Source organism: Synchiropus splendidus, chromosome 1 (genome assembly GCF_027744825.2).
Source record: "Synchiropus splendidus isolate RoL2022-P1 chromosome 1, RoL_Sspl_1.0, whole genome shotgun sequence".
Taxonomy (NCBI): Eukaryota; Metazoa; Chordata; class Actinopteri; order Syngnathiformes; family Callionymidae; genus Synchiropus; species Synchiropus splendidus.
This window is the reverse complement of record NC_071334.1, coordinates 70,347,373-70,362,916: the sequence shown is the minus strand read 5'-3', so window position 1 is coordinate 70,362,916 and position 15,544 is coordinate 70,347,373. Positions and strand designations below refer to the sequence as shown.

General features: G+C 49.7%; 1 protein-coding gene across 1 annotated transcript in view; it reads right to left on the bottom strand.

Annotated features, from left to right (window-relative positions):
- The window catches only part of LOC128768112 (protein NLRC3-like), a 45,142-nt gene extending 32,513 nt beyond the window's left edge, over positions 1–12,629 (bottom strand). Inside the window, exons 1-9 of the mRNA XM_053880777.1 lie at positions 12,522–12,629; positions 10,802–11,811; positions 5,636–6,104; positions 4,807–5,055; positions 4,639–4,740; positions 3,961–4,035; positions 981–2,754; positions 717–893; positions 3–176 (exon numbers count right to left, since the gene is read on the bottom strand). Of these exons, the coding sequence (XP_053736752.1) occupies positions 3–176; positions 717–893; positions 981–2,754; positions 3,961–4,035; positions 4,639–4,740; positions 4,807–5,055; positions 5,636–6,104; positions 10,802–11,811; positions 12,522–12,585 (4,094 nt within the window). The 5' untranslated portion in view covers positions 12,586–12,629. The remainder of the gene's footprint in view (positions 1–2; positions 177–716; positions 894–980; positions 2,755–3,960; positions 4,036–4,638; positions 4,741–4,806; positions 5,056–5,635; positions 6,105–10,801; positions 11,812–12,521) is intronic.
- Positions 12,630–15,544: the final 2,915 nt, after the last annotated feature.

Sequence of the window (15,544 nt, the reverse complement as noted above, 5' to 3'; positions counted from 1 at the left end):
ACCTGAGAGTCTCCAGGTGACAGTGTGGACTCTTCAGTCCAGCAGACAGCAGCTCCACTCCTGCATCCTTCAGGTAGTTGCCACTCAGGTCCAGTTGTGTCAGACGAGAGGACGGAGAGCTGAGGACTGAGGACAGAAGGGAACCACTTCTCTCTGACAGTCCACAGCTGCTCAGGCTGTGAAAGAGACGAGTGTCATCAACAAGTGAGACTTTTTCAATCCTCTATTATGACAAGACTTTAAAGACTTAATGTGAGGACACACTGAACTCTTTCCATTCAGAAGATCATCATCACAGTATGGTTGGAATACACATGTATACAGAGCATGAGAACTGTTCAGGCTCATTTCAAGGCTCCGTAACTGAGTTGACTGTTGAGAGTGATGCCACCAAGAAGTGTGTTATTTTCCCAGAGAAGAGCGGAAACACAGCTGACACGACGGACAGCCTTCATGGATCCACGCTACTCTCTGAGTGAGACATGAAGAAAGGATCCAGTCTGGAGTCAGCATGATGTGGAGGTGAAAAGAAGGTGAATGTTTTCTCCCTCGGCTGCAGACGTCCGTCACACCTGCCTCTAGAGGGAGCTTCAACTGTGAGTGACTCTGAGTTTCTCCTCTGAGACCAGCTGCTTGAATCCAGTGAGGCTTGCAACTGTACATTCCAATGCTCACCACAGATGAGGACAAAGAATGAGGAGATGATGTGTTCTGACCTGAGAGTCTCCAGGTGACAGTGTGGACTCTTCAGTCCAGCAGACAGCAGCTCCACTCCTGCATCCTTCAGGTCCCTGTTGTAGCTCAGGTGCAGTTGTGTCAGACTAGAGGACGGAGAGCTGAGGACTGAGGACAGAAGGGAACCACTTCTCTCTGACAGGCTCCACCCACTCAGTCTGAATAAAATGAAGACGCAAATCAAACATTCATGTTTAGTTCACATCATCAGAGATGTTTCAGGGTACAGTGTTTGATCAACTTACTGAACTTCTTTTGAGGCTTGGAGCCCCGGCAGCAGCCTCTCCAGAACCTTCTCTAAAACAGAGCAGTTCTCCAGGTCAAACACGTCCAGATCTTCCTCTGAGGACAGTAAGATGAAGGCCAGGCTGGACCACTGAGCAGGAGACAGTTGACCTGTGGAGAGAGCTCCTGATCTCAGCAGCTCATTCACCTCCTCCACCAGAGAAGTGACCTTCAGTTCACTCAGACAGTGGAACAGATTGATGATTCTCTCTGGAGACACTTTCTCACTGATCTTCTTCCTGATGAACTCTGCTGTGTCCTGATGGGTCCAGGAGCTACTTCCTGCCTGGGTCAACAAACCTGGAAGGAGCCTCTGGTTGGTCTGCAGAGAAAGACCCAGGAGGAAGCGCAGGAACAAGTCCAGATGTCCATTTGGACTTTCTACAGCTTCATTTATTGCTCTCTGGTAGAACTGTTCTGGATGTTTGGTTTCAAGTGTTTGTTGTGAGTCCAGCAGATTGACTCCAGAGTTGAAGAACTTCAGGTGGACATGAAGAGCAGCCAGAAACTCCTGAAGACTCAAGTGGATGAAGCAGAAGACCTTGTCCTGGTACAGTCCTCTCTCCTCTCTTAAGATCTGTGTGAAGACTCCTGAGTAAACTGCAGCAGCTGTGATGTCGATGCCACACTCTGTGAGGTCTGATTCATAGAAGATCAAGTTTCCTCTCTGCAGCTGCTCAAAAGCCAGTTTTCCCAGAGACTCCACCATCTTCCTGCTCTCAGGAGTCCAAACCTCGTCTGTCCCAGCTCCTCCATGGTACTTGAGCTTCTTGACTTTGGCTTGAACCACCAGGAAGTGGATGTACATCTCAGTCAGGGTCTTGGGCAGCTCTCTGGTCTCTCTGCTCTTCAACATGTCCTCCAGAACTGTGGCAGTGATCCAGCAGAAGATGGGGATGTGACACATGATGTAGAGGCTTCGTGAGCTCCTGATGTGAGACATGATGGTGCTCTGCTGCTCATCTCTGAACCTCTTCCTGAAGTACTCCTCCTTCTGGAGGTCAGTGAACCCTCTGACCTCTGTCACCCTGTCCACACACTCAGGAGGGATCTGATTGGCTGCTGCAGGTCGCGTGGTGATCCAGAGCTGAGCTGAGGGAAGCAGGTTCCCCCTGATGAGGTTGGTCAGCAGGACGTCTACTGAGGTGGACTCTGTAGCTGCTGTCAGGACCTGACTGTTGAAGTCCAGAGGGAGTCGACACTCGTCCAGACCGTCCAAGATGAACAGAACCTGGACTCCTTCAAAGCTGCTGAGTCCTGAGTCTTTGGCTTCAGGAAAGAAGTGATGAACAAGTTCCACCAAACTCAACGTCTTCTCTTTCAGCAGGTTCAGCTCTCTGAAGGTGAAAGGAAACACCAGCTGGAAGTTGTGGTGGGCTTTGTCTTCAGCCCAGTCCAGAGTCAGCTTCTGTGTCAGGAGGGTCTTCCCAATGCCAGCCACGCCCTTCGTCAGCAGGCTCCTGATTGGTCGCTCTGTGTCAGCTGAGGCTTTAAAGAGGTCTTCTGGTCTGATGGTAGTTCCTGGTCTGGTCTGCTTCCTGGTTGCTGCTTCGATCTGTCGGACCTCGTGCTCCTGGTTGACCTGCTCTGTGCCCCCCTCAGTGATGTAGAGCTCTGTGTAGATCTGATTCAGAGGGGCAGAGTTTCCTGCTTTAGCGACCCCCTCAGACACACTGTGGAACTGCTCCTTCAGCCTCCTCTTCAGTCGCCCTGCACAGTCAGCAGCACGACTTCCTGAGTGAAGAGAGAAGTCACATGATCAGAAGCTGAAGCTGATCAGGTGTTTCAAGTTCAAATGACTTCTGGATTGAAGGCTTCACATTAAGCAGGTTGAAGGTTCAAATCCTCTCTCTGTTTTAGCCAGACTCGGGTCCGAGCCGTGCAGATGAGAGCTCTGTGGTCGGTTGGGAAGGAAAGGAAGACAGGAGGGGTCTGGGTGCCGTAACTCCAGGCAACAGTGGAGGAGCTGCTGAAGCAGTGAGAGGTTTGTGCTCAGAACAGAAGAATGTCAGAGCACCACATCAAACATCTTGCCCTCAGTGTTGCCACTTACTGTGAATAAATAATCCAACTACTGACTACTCTCTTAAAAAGTAACTTAGTTACTTCACTTGAATGTGAAAGTAACTAAGGTAGATTACAAGTTACTTTTTAATCCAGAGTCAGCAGATCGGTTCAGCTGCTGGGTGGAAGTGACACAGTCAAAAAAAAAAAAAAACTGAAGTGGGCGGAGCCTTTGCCACTGGCACTCATGAGCTGTCACATGTGAACACACATGTGATGCTACATGAAATGTTGACGGGTCCCACAGCTAGGAGGCCCTGATAAAGGACCTGCACATAAATGTAACATCATGTTCCATTCTCAGAAGGTCTCAGTAACCTTGTGCCTCCTCTGGGTCACTGACCAGAGGCAACTATCTCACCGTCCAAGGCAAAGCTCCATCTGAGTGTGTAGTGAGACGATGTCAGACACAGAGGGACGGCCCACCATGAAACTGGATCAAGCCTGTGGGATCACTTGTTCGTGGATGTGGTGCCCAAGATGATGGTGATGCTGGTTTTCTGTCAGGTGAGAAGTGAGGCAAATCTCCAGGGTTCCTCCCCAGGTTTCTAAGAACCAGCACCATCCTGCTAACTTGGTGAACCTCCTCACTCTTGAGCACCTTCCTGCACCACTGTCAACAACAACAAGAGGAGGGAAACAAACTGCAGAATCCTGCCACTAATTCATGGGCTTCTACACCCTGGCTACACTTGGGCACCCAGTGGAGGGCTGTCAGAGGCCCCTGATACAGAGTCATGTGATGTGGGAGGAAACCAGAGTGCACAGAGGAAGCTAGAAGAACCAGGTACACCATCTTTCAGCACTGATGTGTTGCTGTGACACGTCATGAACGTGTGAGTGAAGTGATGATGAATGAAACTAGTTTCAGCTCACCGTGATCCACAGAGTCGGAGGGCCACTTCATGAGAGGATGTTCTTCTCTGGCCTGGTTCTCTTCCTCAGATGAACCTGAAAATTATCAAGATGACATGGTCAACACCTCCATTCACTCCAGTTAAGTCCAAACCTGGTTGTGTTTGTGTCAGTTTTTGGGGTTGAATAGTGAGAGACGAGAACGAGAGGTCGAGCCTCAGAGCTCCAGATATTCAAAGCTTTGTGTCGTCTGATTTATGATCTAGAATTTAAATGACTTTATTCCAAGGCCTTGCGATCCAAGCTCGGGTCAGAACTTAGAAGTCACTGCTGGTGCTTTCAGAAAAATCAGCTCACCACTGTGACCAGGTAAGAACACAGGACACACAGTGACAGATGAGTGGTGAGCTGATGAAGCTGCATGGAGCAGTGTCACTCAAAGATCACTAGGTGGCTCTCTCATTGGAGCAATGATGAGAGGTTTCACTCCAGTTCCTGTTCAAAGATGAAGGAGCAGAGCTGCTCCATGAAGCTGTGAAAGACTGGACTGTGGAGCGTCCACTCAGTTGGTCCAAACCAGAGGAGCGTCAACAGTACCAGCCAGGACCTCCACCAGAGAGACCACCTCTGAGCTGTGACACTTTGTGAGAGTCTCCTTGTGTTGTCACTACGTGTGTGGTTGTGAGTTTCATCCTTCACCTTTACGTCTCTTCCAGACCACCAGGCCCACAATCAGAAGCACAGCCACCATCAACACGGCGACGATGGGGACGACAGTCGGCACCACAGACTCTGGAGTTTCTGAGGGAGAGCCACATCATGAACTCACAAGCTCACAGAAGATGCTGTTGGGTGGAGCACACGGACCTGGGTAACATTTCCTGGCTGCTAAAGTAGCTTTGTCTTCACTCAGAGGGCTGCTGACACGACAGGTGAACACCGTCTCGTCATGTTCCTCCTCCAGACCAATCTTCAGGTTGGAGCCGCGATGTTTAGTTCCATTGAAGCTCCACTCATAGTTCAGTAGCTGAGGGTGACTGGACTCAGCAGAACAGACCAGCTTTGCCTGGTGGTCACCATCCATCTCACAGGAAACACTGGTGATGGACACTTCAGCTGGACCACACAGAAACATGAGTGGTGACTTCCATATGTTCAGACATCTGTACAGTCAAGGTGAGAGCATCAGCTCTTCTGTTGCTATGGTGACTGACAGACCAGGTGAGGGAGGGGCTTCTCTGGACCATAATGTTTGCTGATAATTTGTAGTGAAAGAGGAGGTGGAGGAAAAGCTGGAGAGAAGAGGGAGTTTGTGAAGAGCAGGGAGGAGGACAAGTGAAGAAGAGTGAGAGAAAACAGTTCAAGCATGGTGAAGAAGAGAGTGCAGGCAGGGTGGTGAGAAAAGGGAAGCTTCACTGGACTGTAGTGGTCACTCCCATGAGACTCAGGAGTCAGAGTCAGTAGAGTCAGAGCTGAAGATACTGAGGTTGTCAATGGGAGAAAGGAGAAAATCAGAAATGAGGGACATGAAGGAGAAGTTTGGAGACAAAGTTAGAGGAGAGACAGAAGTGGCCCAAGGATGTTGGAGATGAAGGAGAGGAGCACTGATGATAAATGAAGGTGTGACTGGAGTGCAGACTCTTCATCATCAACATTAGTGACGTCCGAGAGTCACAGTGAAGCACAATGAACTCACCTGTCACCTCCCAACGATGATACTCTTTTTTAGTCTGGTGGTTCTGATCTTTGACCCAAACCTCCAGCTCATATTCTCCTCTGTCCTCCAACCGCACATCTCTGATGAAGAGCGCAGCACCGTCCAGTATGGTTCTGCCGTCATAGGAGCCGTAGAAATGTTGTTTGCCGCCGTCAAATGTAGCAACTTTCTCGCCGTTATGTCTCCAAAAGATCTTCTCCAGATGACCAAGGACAAGTGATGGAGGCTGGATTATAATCTCATCCTGCTTCAGGGTGTAGTCCCTCTTCTGTGGTGCAGCTGAGAATGACAGGAGAAAAAACTGATGATGGTGGACCTGCCACACTGGAGAACCAGTCGTCCCTGGACGTCTGCTGTGGAGGCTTCTCTCTGACATGCAGCTGGAATCAGTGCACCTGGGTTCAGGAGCATCACTGGCTCTGAACGGACGATCAAACCCAAACCAGTGCTTGAGCTGAGAACTGCTTCAGGTTTGAGCGTCCACCACGCTCCTTAAACTGAGAAGAGAATCTGAAGAAACGGTCTCATCTCTCTCTCCTGTCAGTGACGTCACCTTCATTCAGCAAAAGCTCTCTCCCTCTGCTTCTGCTCAAGCTTGTCTTGACCACGTTTATCATGACAGAGACGCGCTGCTGAAACAGTATACTGGCGAAGGATGTCACCAGGCCAGAGGGTGAAGTGTTCGCCGCTGAAACCACAGACCTGGGTTCAAATCCTCCACAAGACACTCTCAAAGTTTTACGAGGAAGACATTTCATGTTCGCTGACAAATAACATCTGCCTACTTTGACAAAACACTTATTATTGTGTTGGTAAAATGAGTCCAAAACGAATGACTGGACCTCGATGTAACACAATCCAGAACGCTGCTGCCACCTGCTGAGCTCAGTGCTATTCTGCTTTCAGTTGTCATGATTGGCCAATAAGTAACCAGGTTTATGGCTTTATCTCCTCAGCAATACAGACTTTATGCTCACTGAATGAACTTTGATTCAGTCATTGCAACAACAGACATACTCTAGCCTTCACTGAGATCCAGTGAGTGTCTGAATTGGGAGGAAATCAGAGTCACACATGTCCAAACACGACCAAGAGCAAGTCTGAACAAACGTCAGCAACCAGACTCGTTCAGGACAGGTGAGACAGGTGGTGCCGTGAAACCAGAGCGACCCAAACTCAGCAGCGCCACAAGGTCGAGGACAGCAGAGATCATCACTCACTACTTCCTACACTGGAAGAGAAGCCACATACCGAGACTGAAGGTGAAGAAGAGGCAGGCCAGTAGCGGGGCTCCCATCCTTCCACAGATCTGGACTCCTCACCAACACGCTCCCATGCTTCCTTCAGTCCTTCTGCTGAGTTCATCCACTCACCGAGGACACAGGTCAAGAGTGGGCGGGTCTTCATCCCAGTCAGTTTGCAGGTGAATTCTGGGCGTGTCCTCATCAGAGTGCCGCTCAAAGTGTGACTAAAGTTCGCCATGAATGATTCACTCCAGCAGCACCAGCCAGTTCTGTGCTTCTGAAACCCGGTTTTCCAACCATTTGCAATAACACTCTTTTACCAGCGAGGCCGCCAAAAACAAATATTATGAAACCACTCAACATAAACAACAAAACATTACCAGTCCATTGTACACACAAATAGAAGCTCAATACAGTTGAAAGCTGTTTACAAACCACCTTTAGCTCAGGAGGAAGTCCTTGAGCTGGAACCTGACCTTGAGTGAGTCACAGTAGGAAATATAAATCAATACAATGTGATGGTCGTGACTAGGCCTGTACGATAAATCGCAATTTCGATTCACCATTGTGTCTGATTTAATTTTCAATTAATTTCGATTCGCATTTGATTTACAAACTGACTGGATTTGCATCACAAATGCCACTTTCCTTTGTGAGTTTTACGCTCCCAAGCGGCGCTGCAAACCACTACCTTCTGAGTTCCCACAATGCTCATGACTTCTCCCTCAACCAATGACAAAGCGCCTTGTAGTCACGTGTTTCACTGGTGACGCGAACGCGGTAGTGATTGGGTCGGTCGCACACAGGATAGAAACTGAAGGAATAAGGATGACAAACCGTGAACTAGTTAGGAGAAGCCCCCCCCCAAACAGCCTCAAAACGAACATGTTAGGAAAAAAAGGACGGAGCATGGAGAGTGTTCCGGGGTCATGAAAGTGAGAGCGCTGGTTGCTCAGCAGCTGCTGATGCAGCTGACACTTAGCAACACCCGACGGTCCCAGCGTGACATTCAGAACGCTAAGCTAATTGCCAAACAGATAATCATTAATTTCACTAGATGAGCAGCCTTTCTCAGGTGCCGTTTACATGGAGACAGAATCGACCGGCTCCATCTGCGTTTTGGAGTCAGGTGCAGCATTTGTCAGCCACCAGAAACTGGAGTGGAAACTGAGTCTCTGAGTCCAGCTACAGTCTGTCAATATTTCACGGACACAGCTCAGTCGCTAGAGATTCACCTGTGTTTCACATCAAATTAAATGTTTTACAGTTGTGTCCTTTTGATATGAGAGTTGCTGCATTCTGCAAGATTTTTTTTGCCTTCTAGAAGAGGAAAAATAAAACCTTTCTGAATTAAAATTATTTAATGGTTCATGTTTTCACATCTTCGCCAGAGAAGATCTCATCATTTTGATTCCAAATTCATTGTCAATCCATGTGAACAGTATCCTGATCGGCAGCAAAAACCCTGATCGGAGCCTCCCTACCACAAATCTTTATCAGCACCTCAAACGTCATATGCCTGGTGATGCAACTTTGTTTTGTCATGGTTTAAGTGTGCAATAAACTATGTATTTCATGAGGGAAAAAATCGTGGCAGAGAATCATGATATCAATTCTTATCTAAAAAATCGTGAAGCGTGAGTAGATCATGAACAGGTCTGACCACCATCAACTGGGTGTTGGATCTGGATGATGAGGAGCATCCAGCAGGTCCAGAGAGTCACAGCACCAGAGTCATGGATGTGGTCAGGGAGGACCTTGTTGCTCCAACTGCTGTTTATTCTGAGGAGGAAATACACAGAAAACACTTTTGCTCTTCACCATTAACACTCTTTTCTGCACTCTGGCCAGTGTCACAAACATTTCCATACATCTCAACAATAGACAGACAGATATCCTTGACTCGTCCCTCAGTGGGGAGAGACTCCTGATAATAAACCCCAGAGCTGCAGATATCATGAGCAACAGCACCACCTTCAGGAAGAGGTGGGGGGCAGGAGGGTGACAGGATGAGCCACCCAAAGCATGTGAAGGAGAAGTATCGCAGGTCCTTCCTTCTGCCTGCTGTTTGACGTCACAACAGAAACCACTCCAAACACATCTGTTGACACCAAACTGTAAATATCGTTTATAACTTGTTAGGTAACTGGATTTTCTCCTCACAGACGAATGAAGCAGTGTCTTATCTGCAGGATGAGGTTGAAACAGAGAAATAAAAACACCTGGAGGAAATAGGTGAAACTCATTGTTGCACTCCAGAACAGAACCAACCTTTATTTCCGGCCTCTTCACCAGCGTCACCAACATTTCCACACATCACACTTCAACGCTGATCACGATGAGCGCGCGCAGATCTGCTGACAACATGAGCAACACCGCCACCTGCAGGTTGAAGTCGAAACAGCTACAAGGAAACAAAAATATGGATCTAAAACACACCTGAGGGGCAAACAATAAAACTACGGGCTGCTTTCCGAGCGAACTTGTTTTCAGTAAATAAATATGACTACAAGACAGATTTGCTGACGTCATCTTGAGGCGGGAATCCGCTCCTGACCTTGGCAAGGAGCCAAGAAACTCTGCCATTAGGGTCCTACAGTGAGTCACTGTGTTGGATACTACACGCTGAGGAAGCTCTCTCTTCACCACATTTCAACAGAATACAGTAGAGAAAACACCTACCCGCATCATTCGCACAACACCGAGACGTTGACACAGACATGCCAGAGTCAACGGAGGAGACTTTACTCGGAGCAGCTCAGCCTCCGGTCAGCATCACGGTGGAGCAGGTGGGCGGGGTTACGGAAAGTTCCAGAACAAGCTGCGGGCCATGGGCAGGGTTGCCAGGTTGGGTGGTCTTCCGCTCAAGCCCGCTTCTGTAGAACACGTATACGGCTGGACAAAATCGCGCTGTGCGGATTCATAGAATTTGGGCTGTTTTCCCCAACTTCCAGCAGGTGTTTCGTGATTGGTTAATCAGCTGCCACTCTGAAATGTTATTGGCCAATTTACAGTGAACCAATCAGTGGAGCAACTTCGACCAAAGTACGTCAAGATAAGTTAGATTGATTTGATTTTTTTTTTTACTAAAAAGTATATATGAACATACCAAACAAAACCGTATAGTGTAGGCAAAGACACCTTTAATGTATCTTCCGCGTGTTTGTTTACTGGTGAGAGTGACGACCAAAAACCCAGCAGTTCAAATGAGAAAGAGCGTCTTCCCTGACAGAGGAGTCTAGTCACCGACACAGGGCCCTGAGTCATGACCGATCTCTGCCTCAGCCTCAGCTCAGGTAGAATAGTGTGACAGAAACTATCTGGCCCTCACCCAGTCCATCTGGGGGTGTCGTCTCCGCTGACTGGTCCTGGTCGTCTTGGGTCAAATGCCACGTGTGGTATAGACTCCACTCAGTCTGGAGCGATGCGGATCAATCCTCCCAATGTTGCCATTTAAAGCACACCATTTTTACTCCACACATTCTTCCATGGATACAGGGTCAACTTGATGGTACCTTACCCTTATTCACCGCATCTGTTGAACGCAATCTTATTATTATTATTTAACAAAACATTATAAAGTAATTCAACTCGATAATATAACGTTGTTAAGATACTTATTTGGTAATATATCATTATTCCTATAATAGTAACATGAAGCTTGAGAGAAGACATCAGTTATTTGAATAGCAAGGGGAACCTGTCGTTGGTCGTTCAAGAATAATTGTATTTACTTTATTATGTATATCACCTTTCTGCCGAGGTCACAGTATAAAGCGACATGAAGAAACACACTGAGATGATGGTTCTGAACTCTGCTCCACATTTACAGCAACAGACTTCCCCTCCTGGACCAAGCTGGAAGAGAGGAAACGCTGCTTTGGGACCATGTTTAAAAGACTTGTAATGTCTCACGGCCACCAGGGGGCGCTTCACAGCTGAGTTTCACTCTCTGCCTCCACTGAGTCTCTGTGAGCTCCTGAGATTTGCCACACTTGGCCAGGGCCAGAAGCAGGAGCAGCAGCAGAAGCAGAGCCACCAGGACGAGCGGCGAGACCAAGTGTGCCCGGTGGGAGTGGTAGGACTCGGCCCTCCAGCTCACCTGCAGTCGGTTGTCCAGGCTCAGGTGAGCGGCAGTGCAGGTGTAGTTGTGTTTCTGCTGCAGCTCTTGCTCTGTCAGCACCAGCATCTTCCTCACCTGGTAGAGGCCGTTGGCGTTGGGCAGCAGCAGACCAGCGCTCAGCTGATCCTCCTCCACCTGCCGTCCGTCCCGGAGCAGGGTCAGGTTGATGTGGCGAGGGTAGAAGTCTGTGGCCAGACAGGTGAGCAGAGCTCCACCATTCCCCTGTCTGGAGAAGACGCGGAGTCTTGGCCGGACTCGACGGTTCAGCAGCTTCTTCTTCTGCTCCAGCAGCTGCTTCAGGACTGCCTCACATGTCGGGAGGTAGAAATGATGATAGAGGGTTTGGACGAAGTGCCACCTCGCTGCAGTCCACCAGCCCTGCAAGGCATCTCTGACTGTGCAGGAGAAGTGGGTGGTGTTGTACATCCGGCTGTCAGAGTCCTGACCGTCAAAACCATCACGTGACATGACGACGGTCGGCTGTCCGTCCTGGATCTCACAGCCTGCGATTCTCTGCTGGACGTGGAGACCTTCGGTCTGGTTGAAGCGGTGCTTGGAGAACCTCAGTCTGTCTCTCATGTTTAAGATCATGTCATGAGCGATCCTCATGGCGTTCTGACCCAGGTCCAGTGGAGTCCTGTCCCTGCTGCTGGTGACCAGGTGGTCCAGTGTGGAGTCGTAGTACGCCACCTGGAGGTCGTCCAGCATCAGGATGCAGCTGAACTCTGGCAGCTGTGAGGGTCCTGAGATACTGGTTCCCAAAACCCACAGTGAGTGTCGTCCTGCACCTGCAGACAGCAGAGGATTGTGGGTAACCAGGCTGGTCAGCATGACCTCAGGCTCCACAAGGGTTCTGACTGGAATGGTGTCAGCTGGTTCTGGATCAAAGTGTTGACCTCATAAAGGACTCATGAAGGATTATTGGTGATGAACTGAAGCATCAATGATGTCTCAGCCTGCTCCCTCCCACCCTCAGCTCCCACCAACCTATCACCAAAACACATGTTTAATGTTCCAGATCAGCTCAGCGGGGGAAGGTTGGTCATTGTCAAAAACAAAATATAGAATGTGTAATTACAGTGTGAAGGTGATGGGTCATGATGATGAAACCTGAGGGAAAGGGACCTTTAAGAGGATAAACCCTCTTGTCTTCTCTTGAAATGATTCCACACAAACCTTCCTTCAGAGTTGAAGTTATCTACACAGATGTGCTCACCAACTGCAGTTCATAGCTGAACTCTTTGTGTTGAAGACGCTGGTCAGAGCCTGTTGGATCAACATGTGACGTCACATCAAACATGAGATCGACCTCAAACACCTGATAACCAAACCACGCCTGGAGATCAAGACATTGTGTAAGAACCGTCTCCCCCTGCTGGTGGACCCTGGCCACTGCAGACCCTCAACTCGAGAAACTCACTTCCAAAAACTCATGTCAGCAAGACAAACAGCCGTGTTTCTTCATCAGCGATGTGGATGGTCACGTGATGAGTCTCACCTGAACTGGTCACCTGCTGGATGGAAGCGCTGAGCAACATCAGCTGGAGCCAGAAGGTCCACATGGTGGTCCAGACCTGCTGACGCACTTACTCTCCCAGGACTTTCCGTTTCTCCTTCTCCAGCTAAGGCGGGTCGGGAATGTGACCCGGCAGGTTCTCTGTGACGTGTCTTTGTGACGTGTCTCTCTGACAAGTCTCTCTGTCTCTCTTCTCTTCGCTGCTACTGAGTCAGCAGGAGCAGAAGTGAACCTGGGACCAACCATCTGGCCAAATGAAGCGTCAAGCTTCCTCAGAACCCTGTTGATCTCCCGTTAAAAAGGCCTGATGGGGTGAACACGGTTAAAATTAACCCAGTTTTGGGGCGAAGCACCAGAAAAGGAAGAACAGGAAAAGGGGAGCCTTTGACACAAGCAGAGCAGTTTCCTGTTTTTCTGCAGGAGGAATGCTGCTGTTAAACCTGGTCAGCTGAGAGAGCAGCACGTCTGTTTGGCTCTGGACCTGGACTCACCAGCACATGGGGTTTGTGGATTCTGCGAGTCACACTGTCTCACACAGACGAGTCTGACTCAGCATTTCAGCTTTGAAGCAATGACTGGCCTTCAGAAGAAAACTGGAGTCTCGGGTTCAGAATCACTTTATTCAACATTGGAGAGCAAACCAGAGTCAACAACACGGAGGAATCCTTCTTCAGGATCCAAGATCTACAGAGGCTCAGCTGACGGACAGATCTCCAGCTCCTCCACAGCTGCTGGGAGCTGCTCTCTCCTCCTGCGCCTCCACACCACCACCCCCACCACCCCCACCACACACAGCAGCAGCAGCAGCACCACAGCACTGAGCAGCACGGACCTCAGCAGGAGGTGATCCACCTCTGGCTCTCTAAGCTTCACCAGGGTCTCAGATATGAACACACAGAGATGGTCTCTCTTCACCACACACCAGACCTGTCCACTGTCCTGCAGAGAGACGTTCCTGATCACCAGGCTGCTGTTAGAGAGATCCATGTTGTCCAGTCCTCCATCCTCAGTAACAATGAAGACTCTTCCATCAGTCCCGTTGGACCTCCTGAACCACAGAACCTCATCAGTCTGATTCCAGTTCCCACAGTGGAGCGTGAGGTCCTCCCCCTCAGTGAGGAGCTGCACAGCAGGAGGCTCAGGCTCAGGACACACGTACAGGTGATAACTCTCACGACCAGCATCACCAAGGTCACAGGCGTATCTACCTGTGTGGGCCAGCGTCAGAGATGGAAGCATCAGAGTGGAGTTGAGACTCTCTCTGTCAGACCACAGTGAATTCCACATCCTCCAGCTGTCGGTTTGCTTCCTGCTGCCGTCAGAACAGTTCAGCTCCAGACTCTCTCCCTCCCTGCGCAGGATATACTGTCTCTCCAACATTCAGGTCCACAGTCTCATGATTCATCATCTTCTGTGTGTCACACACGAGGAGCGTGGAGTTCCTGTCCAGGGTCACCCTGCCCCGAGTCCAGCACTGCTCCTGGTACTGACCCGAGTGGGAAGCATCCAGAGGGTCTATCTGATAATAGGAGGCTGAAGAGTTGAACAGGTGCTGCGTCCCCTCTGTGGTCCATCTGGAGACGGAGCAGAAGTCAGCGGTGTCATCCAGGAGGAAGTGATGTTCCGTCCCTGCTGGCTGGAGCACGTCGGCGCGGATGATGGAGACGAGCGCCAACAGCAACAAGATCTCAGCAGCCACAGTCATGGCTTGATGATCTCGTCTCACCACCAGAGCAGCTTCTCGCGGCTCCATACGGAGCAAATGTGGGGAAGAAAAACAATGTCCTGGCCAAAGGTTGGGTCATTCTTGGAAGAGAGCACGAGAACGTTCCGCCCTTTTGGGATACGACGGTCTGAGCGTGTGTGTGTGTGGGAGAGAGGTTTTGTTTTTCTTTCTTTCTTGGCCATGTGAGAGCAGAGGAGTGTGTGTAGGGACGATCTATCTCAGCTCAGTTCGAGCGTCTTGGCACGGCCTGAGCTTCAGGAGGAGAACTGTTGAAGGAAAGAGGAGATCTTTGAGGCTGGACGACAGAAGGACAGAGCTGCACTGGGATCAGCAGTGAAAGAGAAGAAAGAAAACAGTGTGGCCTTAAGGTGAAATAGGAGGAGATGAAAGGTGAAAGTTCAGCATCTGATCAAAGCAGAGTAGCAGAGCAAGTGTGGTCCACAGCAGGGCAGATTCATCCAGTCGTTTCTCTAGTTGAGATTCCAAATGAATCTAATGGTAAGTCTGTGGGTGGGGTCTGAGCCAAGTTTGGTTGTGGAGGATCCAGGGGATCCGGTCGCATCATCCCTGTCCATCCTGGGTGTCCATATCCACCATGACCATAGGGACAAATCAGGCAAGGAAGGTCGGTCCTGCAGCGGGTCGTGAGGCTCAGCAGCACCAGGGACTGAAGTCCGCTGACCATGGACGGAAGACGATGTCGGTTGCTGGGGATCTGACGAGTGGACGAGGTGGAGGAGACAACGCTTCCTTGAGTGACAAGGAACTGGACTGGCCTTCAGAAGAAAACTGGAGTCTCGGGTTCAGAATCACTTTATTCAACATTGAAGAGCAAACCAGAGTCAACAACACGGAGGAATCCTTCTTTAGGATCCAAGATCTACAGAGGCTCAGCTGACGGACAGGATATATTCTGCTGAGACTACAACATCGAAACGACTGTGAAGGTGGCACCTGAGCTGCTGCTGCTCCAGACAGTAGTAGAAGATGATGGAACCAGCAGGTCTGTCAGCAGGGACCAGGAGGGAGGGTTTCTTCTGCAGCTGCTGGAGTTGGTGCCTGTCATTTTCTGCGTTAGAAACATGTTTTGTCCCCGACTTTAGCTGGACTTTAGCACTCGCATACGAGTTAGAGAATGGTCCTCGGTTGCACCTGCAAACTGGCCCCAGTACTGGCAGGCGTCACGTGCCAGTGCACCGGCGTGGTCGCGCTGGGGTTAAAGGTGACCATCACAGAAGCCCAAGAGTCGCTGCTGCGTTCCTCATCCGCACAGTTCATG